We start from the raw sequence: 10,522 nt of genomic DNA on the forward strand, positions 1-10,522 counted from the left end.
TTCAAGAATTTTCTCATATGTGACTTCCTATCTTTAATGTCATCTGTCAATTATAAGCTTTTGTCGTTATTATAATGCGCATTGTTATATTTTTGTGTTTTATTATTTATTTCTGTGTATGACAGTGTGTATGATGCCAGAATTCAATTTAATTACAGGTGGATTTCGTCGGGATGAGAATCAATATGTTAAATGTTTATGCAAATCTAACAATAACTAAATGTTGCCTTATTTGCAACTCAGACGGTGTTTGGACTGAAACAAATGCTTAGAGCAGGCCCTGTGATTTACCTTTCAGACATAGACGAATGTGCCGCAGACAGAAGTCTCTGCCAGCCCTACGGCTCTTGTGAGAACAGGCCGGGCTCGTATGTGTGCGTCTGCAACCACGGTTATGTCCTCTCGGAGGACAAACACAGCTGCGAGGGTAAGCTGCTCTGATTCCTTTAGTTTACTGTAGAGCCACATTCATCCCAGAGCTTAAAATGCTGAACATGTAATCCCAGTCTGCCCCAAACCACAAACTTTCAGTTCAAATCCGAAGCGAATCTGAAATCCTGAAATCCATCCAATTATAATCATGAATGACCAAATCCTATATGTGTATGAACCAAGGCACAAACTTTAAAGCACTAAAATTTGAAGGAAATCTGAAGTCCACTGGATATGCTCACTAAAATCTGTAATTTCTATTTTTCCTGTAGCAGTTCGAGTGCTGACGGATGAGAAGAAGGAGTGCTACCTGAACCTGGATGACACCGTGTTCTGTGACAGCGTCTTGGCAACCAACGTCACCAAGCAGGAGTGCTGCTGCTCCATTGGAGTGGGATGGGGGGATCACTGTGAGATCTACCCCTGTCCTGTCTCCCATTCAGGTACATTTGCATTGTTCTGTGCATAGAAATGCAAGTGAACTCACAACGGTATATCCACAGTATATCTCCGACCTCCTTCAGCCGTACGCAACCAATAGAGCTCTCAGGTCAGGCCAACAAAAATGACTTGCTGTCCCTCGTTCCAAGTATGAAACCCGTGGTGACTGTGCTTTCCAAGCTCTTGCACCAAAACCGTGGAATGCTCTTCCCCTGCAGTTGAGATCGGTCGACTCCTGTGGAGCTTTTATGAGGCAGCTGAAAACGTTTTTATTCCGACAGGCCTTTGTTGACCTGTAACTGCTTCATTTTATTTGTTGTTTTGATGCACTTTATTTTAGCTGCTGCTCCCCTGTTTTAACAGTTTAATACCTTTAGCGTTATTGTTTTTGTTTTTATTCTAGTTTCATTATTGTTGTAAAGCACCTTACGATTTTATATCTGCGAAAGGTGCTATATAAATACATTTTACATTTTACTTACTTACTTACAAGTAGACTTAGATATGTCTCACAAATGGCAAATATTAAGCCATAATCTGAATCTATCTACTGTATTTTAAATGTTCTGTTTATTAACCTCCTTCTCTTCTCCAATCCAGCCGAGTTCCACTTCCTTTGTCCAAATGGACAAGGTCTCTACTATGAAGAGGGATTCCAGTACAGCCTGCCTGCCTACCATGGTGCATATTTTCTTATTTTCATGATATAATCATCTCAGTAGCACTTGAATTAAACTACCTTTGTAGTGACCCTTGTCCAAACAGGTTTATCAGAAAAAGCTGTCAGACCATTTTCCATAATTCACCATTGCAAACACATCAGCTGTGAACCTGTGAACAAAAAAAACATTTTTTTCTTTCTTGTCTGCAGATATTGATGAGTGCTCCTTGTTTGCTGATGAAATCTGTAAGAAGGGTCGCTGTGAGAACACGCTGCCAGGATATGAGTGCTACTGTCAACAAGGCTTCTACTACGACAGCAACCTCCTCGAGTGCATTGGTAAGTGCTTTGATAAACGGCATAAAATGACACCTAAAGCTTTTCTCAGCAGTTTTATAGATGATCTGCAACATGCTGTTGTTTCCCCCCCTAGATGTGAATGAATGCCACGATGAATCCCTGTGCACTAATGGTCAATGCGTCAACACCGAAGGCTCCTTCTACTGCAACTGTAACCGGCCCTGGACCCCTGACTACAACAAGAAGAAGTGTGTGATGGTGACGGTTGCAGGTCAGTAAACTATCTTCTCCCAGCTTAAACTGCATTTATCTAGCTGCTAGAGGAGTCATCTTGAGCGCCTGTCTCTGTGTTGTGCAGATGTAAACGAGTGTGAGGATCCAGAAAACTGTAAGAATGGCCTCTGTGTGGACACGCCAGGGTCGTACTACTGCATCTGCTCTCCACCCTGGGCCCTGGCTACTGACCGGAACAGCTGTGTGACTCCTGAGGAGCAGGCTGGTGAGTGGAAACCCTCTGCAGTACAGCAGGTACAGATAACAGCAAGCCAGTGGTGGGCAACAGCAGTTTAGACCGAGCAAAACGCTTGTGAGACACATTATATGTGATGCAAAACTGTTTTCTGTCCTAAACTGGAAAAGAAGGTGAAGGAGTCCAATGAACTTTTTTTGTAGGTGTCAGTGCTTGGAACAACCTTGAAAATACTCAGCAACCTTTGTTTTTTTTGGGTTTTTTTTTTTTTGCATATATCTAACATTTTATACATGTGATGGAAAAATAATACTTACACACTGAGGTTATAAGATATATTTTCTTCATGCAGCACAATTCCAATCGCTGTTCACCTTTGTAATGTTATTTCTTGGAATTGCTGCCTAAATTTCAAGATGCATGACTCATAAACAATCAGCAAATATAATCAACAAATATTACGTTCATCATGGGGAAATCCACATTTACATCTACAAATGTCCCTTGGATTTCTGAAAAAGCCACACATCCTTGGATTTTGTGATGTTTGTTAGCTTCGTACCACTTTGGAAAAAGGAGAATTTTTGTATAGCTTTCATAAAACCTGAAGCAAAATATGACTTTCAACTGATTGCCATTCCATATTGAGTTGCACAGAGTCAGGTTTTGTTAAAAACAGTATGATCAGAGAATGGGGACATGCAGTTACAGTTACACTGCATCCAATTAAAGAAGGTTGGTCGTAGCAGCAGTATTAGTTGAAGCACATTTATTGAGTGCAGTGAGTAGTATGAAGTGGCAGTGAAGAATGACTTTGGGGTAGTTGTCCTGTGAACATGTTGCCAGAAGTAATTTGTAGGAATTTCTCTGTGTAAAAATGTGGTCCAGCATTCAAAGTGTCCCTGTCACTGCTTATGTTTGTCATATTTTACATAGCTGAGGTCTGGAAAATGTCTGATTCAGTGACACTGAGGTGCTGTTGCCAACGTGCAGATGAACTTGTCCTTTTAGTTAGTGCATGCCATGTATACAGGAGCAGTTTGTTGCTGAATGTGGCAGAGTTGGGGCACAGACCCAAGTTTGACAGGGAGGTTCTGTCTTACCAAAGGTAGAATTACTCTGGTTCTTCTTCAGAATCTTGACATTGACCTCTGGTTCTGCATGTTGACTGTGATAAAGCTAATGTTAAAGCTGGCTGTGATGTTAGACAGCAAAATGCTGAATGTTCTTCATTTTGAGTCTCACATATGGTCACAAGCTTGAAGTAGGGTTACAAGCAGTGGAAATTGTATTTCTCCACACTGAAAGGAACTCCATATTAAGCTGCTGCATCTTGGCATTGAAATAAAACACTCCCACCTCCTGGAGTTTGGGACAATTCCTGATTTCTTGAGAATATGAAGTATGGATGGCTCTGGTCTCCCAGTTATCTCTGCAACTATGGCATGAATAAATAGTTGTTAGATTCCGATGAACTTAAAAACCACATGCTTGGGCACCTATTTTGTCTTGAAACTGATGGTTAAAGAAAGTATTTGGTTGATGTAAAATTGACGTTAACTGTGTACCCAGAGCACTACTGTATCTGTACTAAGGACAGAAATAATTTGTCTCAAAAATGTAGTTAAATTAAAAAACAAAATAGCAAAAGCATTGTTGGAAGCCATTCGAATCTACAGTTTCAAGTTAGTTAAGTTTTAGGGACTGAATGAAAGTGTGTATGGCTTGTCCTGGAATGTCTTGGAAATAGGGCAATAAGATTTATTGAAGAGCTGGAAAACCCTAAATATTTCTGTTTTGCAAGACTTCTAGACCCTCGTTCTTCAGGTTTCAGTCTAGTGACACCATGTTGGGTTCTGTTCAAGCTCAAAAAAACAGACACCCAAAATAAAGTAATAAATAGAAACTTTATCCGTATAATGCATCCACACAGCGGTACACCCTGGCCTACATAGCAGTTCCTGCTAACCTCTTGGCACATTGTAGTGCTGCTGGAACCAAGCTCCCTCTTTTAACCTTGCAGATATCACAGTGTGGTTGCATTTTTACGAGACAGCAGCTGCAGCATTGTGCATGACTGAATCTTTTTTTGTCTTAAGCACAATCTTGCATGCAACATTCATGGTAGAAGCATAAACAGAAAAAAACAGAACATACAAGGGGGTGGACACAATAACATTACCAGCTGAAACAGTTTTTGTTTGGACCGTATCAGAGCTACATTTATTCATGACGTCCTGTTACCTAAAGAAGGTGGATTAAGTAATGCAGATCCACCTCACACTACAGCTTCAACGGTTTGTACAGAGTGAAACAAATATTCTTTACGCAACCATAGAAACAACTGGACATCATACAGAACATTTCACAGATGGAGCAGTTATTGCAGGCTACAGTTGTAAAGAAACGTACACTTGTAAAGACCATGTATACTATGGCAGTCTTGAGTTTCGAATGACTCCTACAGCACGTAATTTTCTTTGATGGAATCATTGAAACATGTTTTTGCAACAAAAAACAATCATACATTTTGGTTCTTTCATAAACTTAGTATAGATCTGGTAATATGGCAACATCTACTGGATCTAAAATATACATACAGCAACTTCAGTTGTCAGTTTTGGTGATACAGAAAGTTGTGTTAATCTAATTTTCATAGTGGCATGGCCTCTTAACTTCTCATGAGTGATTACGATTGACTACAGCTGCTGACTCCTCTGAGTGAGAAACTTTCTGAGCCAGAAACACTACAATGGGGAGAACAGAGGACCTCAGCACAGATCTGAAAAAGTAAATCACTGGCTTGAACAAGTCAAGAAAGACACGTGGAGCCATTTCATAGCAAGTATATATTCCAAAATCATCTGAATGATTTGAAAACAAATGTTTTTAAGTATAAAGTGCATGGTGTAGTTGTATCACTGTAGAAACACAAAGTATCCCCTGCTGCTTAGAAACAATTGGTCAAGATGGTGAAGAGTCTGCAATGAATTAGAAGCTGCTGGAACACCAGAGTCAGTGTCCAAGGCTGTTTCACATTGCCATGGGCTGAGAGGCTACTATGCATGAAGGAGGCACTTTCTCTAGAGGTGGCACTTTTAAGGCTCAACTGTAGTTTGCTGCTGATCACATGGACACAGAAAAGGCCTTCAGGATGAAAGTCCTGTGGTCAAATGAAACAAAAGTTACGTTATTTGGCCATAATGAGCAGAAATATGTTTGGAGGAGAGAAGGCAAGGTCCTTATGCTCAAGAACACCAACCAGCATCAAGCTCTGTTGCTGTGTTGCCAACAGCAAAACAGGCAGCTTTACACAAAATAAATGAAATAGCAAAGAAAGAGAATCTCCTCTACATTCTTCTGGAAAACCTAAAACCATCGGACAGAAGGGTCTTAGATGCAGTTGGCTGTTCCAGCAAGACAATGACCCAAAACATGCATCACACATGGTAAAGAATTGGCTAAATCAGGCCAGAAGTTAGGTTTTAGGCTGGTCTCCCCAAAGTCCGGACTTAAATAACATCAAGAACCTCGGGACTATGCTGAAGAAATGAGTCAGTGTCAGAAAGCTAACAAATTTAGACCTGAAATTTAGTTCAAAACCAATTCTGTCAAGAGCAGTGGTCACACATACATACAACAAACATACATGTGCTTGCCAGAAGCTTGTGAACAGCTACCAAAAGTGCCTAACTGATGTGAAAATGGCACAAAGGACCTTTAGCCAAATATTAGAACTGCTGTATGTATATGTTTTACTTGGCAGATTTTGTCATATTTCCAGAAGATCTGAAATAAATTCATGAAAGACCCAAAATGCATGACTGTTTTATGTGACAAAGATGTGTTTCAGTGATTCCATCACAGATAATTAAGAGCTGTAGGAGTCATTTGAAACTCAAGACTTCCATGATGAGTGTATGTAAACTTTTGTTCACAACTGTAAATTATATGAAATTTCATATTTTAGTACAAGTTTATTTGTTACTGTGTTCACCACCTACAGACTGGCCCCAAGCAGATGTTCATACTGTAACCAGTGTCTGTGGTGCCCTTTGCAGATGTGAATGAATGCCAGGACCCCTCGTACTGTAAGAATGGGAGGTGTGAGAACACGCCCGGCTCCTTTCACTGTTTTTGCGACCCTCCCCTCACCTTCAGTGCAGCGCTGAAACAGTGCGTCTATGACGGTGGGTAAAATCAGTGTCAGCTCACCTGAGCCTGGCCTTTTAAAATGAGTTTTGGCTTACCTCGACATCTGCCACTCATGTTACTCTTTGCAATGCCTCCCAGTGTGTGTCCCATCTGGCCAATGCTGGCTTTACGATGTACTGTTTCCCCTTTTACGCCCTTTAATAGAGACAGTTTCCTATTCTTGGACAGAAACCACTTTGTGTAGTTATATTGAATGAGTGCACAAAACAGTATCACTTTTAGCAGTTCCCCTGCATGGTTTTGTTCAAAACAGTTTGTTTCTTTTGTCTCTACTATTATGGATGATTTGTTTAGAGAAAAGACAGACTCAGCATCTGAGTACATTTAGTGGAAAATGTTCTGAGCTCACTAATGATACTTTTGCATGCAAGGTACATGAGTCACAATATTGAAATGTTTTTGAAGCCAGTGGGCTGCTATTAGCTGTTTTATTATTTGCAATAAACACTATAATACTTTTTACATCTGACAAAATAACACTAAGGAATGGTAGGTGTGAACTTGTCACTTTTGATAATTGTAATTTGGCTGCCAGCTGCACTGTACATATTAAAATCTATTATGGATCTGGTGGCGACTTAAAATGTGATATCAATATAAAACTGGTTGTTATTTGCAGATATGACATTTTTGGCACTTTTTATGTGGTAACTTTAACATTTGTATCCTCATTCTAATAGTTGTATTTGTAAATAAATACAGTCTATTAAAATGCATTAGTCTCTATGTGCCACAGTACTCCATACTGCATGAACAGTATAGTTGGTTAAGTTGGCTACTAACAGATACCCTAAATGATATCTTCTGTGTCTCATAAAAGCATGAAACTTTTTACATCTTTACAGTTTGGAAATCTGAACATTTTAAGAAATGGAGCCATTAACAATGCATCTTGACAGTCATGGTGGCCATTTTAATTTCCGTACAAACCAAATTCTGTATTTTTGCACTATAAATCCTGAAACAAGTAAAGATGAAGTCTGCTCAATGAATGTCAAAGATCACAATAACACCATACGCAACATCAGAAACTGTTCAGTTTAATAGTTAATGGGGAAATGTCACAGTGGTAACATGATGTCTGTGGACAGATTCTGTTCATTAACCCTGAAAATATTGTGACAGTAAAGACTAGAGCAACATTCAAAATAGCCATCTTAGCTTAAGAAACGCAAATATTCACTTCAAAATAATGCATTTCAGTAACACATTTTGATTGTGTTGTTGTTACTGAGGTTATTGTGCACTATTTCCTTCTTACTGACACAGAGCTGTGCACTTAAAGGCAGATGATGTTGTGATTTCCTTCTCACATTGTTGGATTCACCATTAACTTCTCACCTGGACAGTTAATGATGCTGCGTTATACTGTCATTGTACTCTCTGACCATTAAAACAGACACATACATAGTTTTTTCTGTTTTATCAGGTGATATGGTGCAAAATACATGACAAATACAAATTTCGACACGGCCCCAGACTGTCCATCAAGTTTCATGCACATATGCAAAAGTTAACAGTTTCAAGCATCACCTGCACTAAGAATACATTTACTACACGTCATATCAGGCTAAACAAGTGTTATGACCACTCTGAGCTATACAAGTACCCACTGCATTGTGACACACTCATTTCTTTACTGAACATATATTGAGATTCAACGTAACCTGATGGAATGACTTTCCTCCAAGCTAAATATTCCACTTGTTTTGAGAATTTCCTGTGGCACATGCTGAATACATCTGAAATGACAACGGTTCTCCTGCAGAAGAGCGTTTCACACAAACCTGATGTTTTTCTTAGAGCTCCGAACTGTCAGAATGCGACGTTCTCTACTTCAACTATGAATTTCAATGCAAATGGAAGGAACTTCATGTGCATCTGAGAATATAAAGTTTCATGTCTGTTTTTCGTCCTTAGATCGCACTGCAGCCCACAAGGATGTGTGTTTCCTGCAGGTTGACGAGGGTTCCATGTGCAGCCAGGCCAGGAACGGCATGGTGGTGACTTACTCAGAGTGCTGCTGTCACTACGGTCGAGGCTGGGGGCCCGAGTGTAACACCTGTCCACCCAGAAACTCAGGTGAGCCGACTGAAGGTCCCCCTGGCCTCTCATGGTGCCACTTTGCCCTTCTTTTGAACTAAAAACAAGTTTATTTCTTGCACAGAGATGTTCAGCCGTCTGTGTGAGATGCATCTCGAGACCGAGTCCGATGGGGAGCAGGATTTCTTGGCAGCTTTCGCCAACTATAACCCAGGTAAGACCATCTTTGTAGTCAGTATCCCCGCATGTCAGGCCCGTCTATTCGCCCTCAAGTAAGCCTTATTTATTTACCTCTCTCTCTGTCACATTTTCTGTTGTCTCCTACCTGTTTGATCATGAAAAGGTGACAGCTCAGAAGAGGATTCGGACGAGTGCAGCTGTGCAAATGGCCGCTGTGTCCGTTCCTATCTGGGCACCATGTGTGATTGTAACCCAGGCTTTAGGCTAGACCACTCCCGTACCCGCTGTATAGGTCTGTACTCGCTACATATATATAAAACATACTTCTTTTTCATTAAAAATGTGATGCTTTTTGAGCAATATATATGCACACATGGGAACTCTGTGCCTCTGAGTGATTCATTTCATTTCTGCTCCCTCTCATTGATACGTGCTGGTGTTTATTTGTTCCAGACATTGACGAGTGTGCAGAACCAGGAGCCCGTGTCAGTCCGTGCAAGAACGCCCGCTGTGTGAACACCGCCGGCTCATACAAGTGCTTCTGCAAACACGGCTTTGTGGCCACACGCAGGCCAAACGTGTGCGCCCGTCGCAGAACTCGGTAACCTCCGGGTGCCACTCTGTTTGTCCCCGTCTACGCAGCACACTCAAACTCCCACCCTGTACATGCTGTACGTACACTTCTATTTCATAGTATAAACATGGGACTGTGTGTACGCAGTGAACCTAAAAAAACGTGTTCTCGTCGGGAGCCACATCATAGCAACAGCTCATATGAAGCGTACGAAACATATCACCGTCAGCTCCTCTTTCAGTCGCCATTTCACATTTTAAAAAGTACTCAATAAAGACGAGGAATATGGTTGTTTGTTAAGCATTTTTTGTAATAATTATTTTTTTAAAACTGTTTTTGTAGTTTAAGTTTAAAAATGTGCTTTTTTGCGTTCTCCCTGTTGCATTGATCTTAATTTGAATCTCAAGCAAACTCTTGTTTTAATAAGGAAATGTGTTTCAAAGATCCCCACGGCATAACTGTTGTCTTCGACCCATTTAAAGCTTCTATACCACAGGAATGAACTTTTACATGATGTGGTGTTCCCCTTTACATTCCCATTTAATCCGCATTCTTTCATGTTTAATTCTCAATCAGATGAATTGTATTTTCTTGCTAGCCACACTTTGCTGATTTTGTTTTATTGTACAGTTTGTTCAGCAGAAGGGCCCCTGTCCTACTCCTGTTTATTTGTTGATGTAAAATAAGAGAAACCTGAGGTTTTTGTATAATTTGACATGTGCACCTAAGTGTACTTAAGCAAGATTTTTTTTACAAAAAAAAGAAGTTCATGCACTAAGCAATGAAAATAGTGGGAATATTTGCTAAATGTAGCTTTTTTTCCCGGAAAACCAAGAACGTTTAACATCTATTGTCATAATTGCTGCATCAAAGTATTTAGAAAACCAAAGACGCTGTTGTGATAAGAAGAATTTAATTAAAAAAAAGAACGTGTCAACCAGTCATGCTTTTGTTTCTCTTGTGTTTTAGGGGCAATAGGTTTTGTTTACATGTATGAAGACATGAAGAGAAAATAGTGATGCTCTAAGTTCAGACAGTGAGGCACAGAGTTCTCGAGGTTAAGAAGTCATGCAGGTCTGTACTGTGGATGATTCAGTGTTGCCTTTCAAACACGCCTAGAAAGCAAATAAACCCAGCACATAGCAAGGCTTCCATACGTCTTCTATTAGGTTTACTTCTATGTTATTTTACTTTTTACTTCAATATA

General features: G+C 40.1%; 1 protein-coding gene across 6 annotated transcripts in view; it reads left to right on the forward strand.

The window, feature by feature from the left end:
• Positions 1-10,255, forward strand: part of ltbp3 (latent transforming growth factor beta binding protein 3) — a 40,777-nt gene extending 30,522 nt beyond the window's left edge. For 5 of the 6 annotated variants that reach the window (XM_023288461.3, XM_023288462.3, XM_035956440.2 and 2 more), the window contains 11 exons: positions 299-427; positions 705-875; positions 1,474-1,554; positions 1,745-1,873; positions 1,968-2,105; positions 2,193-2,333; positions 6,365-6,493; positions 8,439-8,600; positions 8,686-8,775; positions 8,905-9,033; positions 9,195-10,255. In XM_023288461.3, coding sequence (XP_023144229.1) covers positions 299-427; positions 705-875; positions 1,474-1,554; positions 1,745-1,873; positions 1,968-2,105; positions 2,193-2,333; positions 6,365-6,493; positions 8,439-8,600; positions 8,686-8,775; positions 8,905-9,033; positions 9,195-9,346 — 1,451 coding nt within the window. In that variant the 3' untranslated portion in view covers positions 9,347-10,255. The remainder of the gene's footprint in view (positions 1-298; positions 428-704; positions 876-1,473; positions 1,555-1,744; positions 1,874-1,967; positions 2,106-2,192; positions 2,334-6,364; positions 6,494-8,438; positions 8,601-8,685; positions 8,776-8,904; positions 9,034-9,194) is intronic. The other variant, XM_023288464.3, reaches the window with a different exon arrangement.
• The last annotated feature ends 267 nt before the right edge of the window (positions 10,256-10,522 follow it).

The sequence above is a fragment of the Amphiprion ocellaris genome, chromosome 14, assembly GCF_022539595.1.
Source record: "Amphiprion ocellaris isolate individual 3 ecotype Okinawa chromosome 14, ASM2253959v1, whole genome shotgun sequence".
Lineage (NCBI taxonomy): Eukaryota > Metazoa > Chordata > Actinopteri > Pomacentridae > Amphiprion > Amphiprion ocellaris.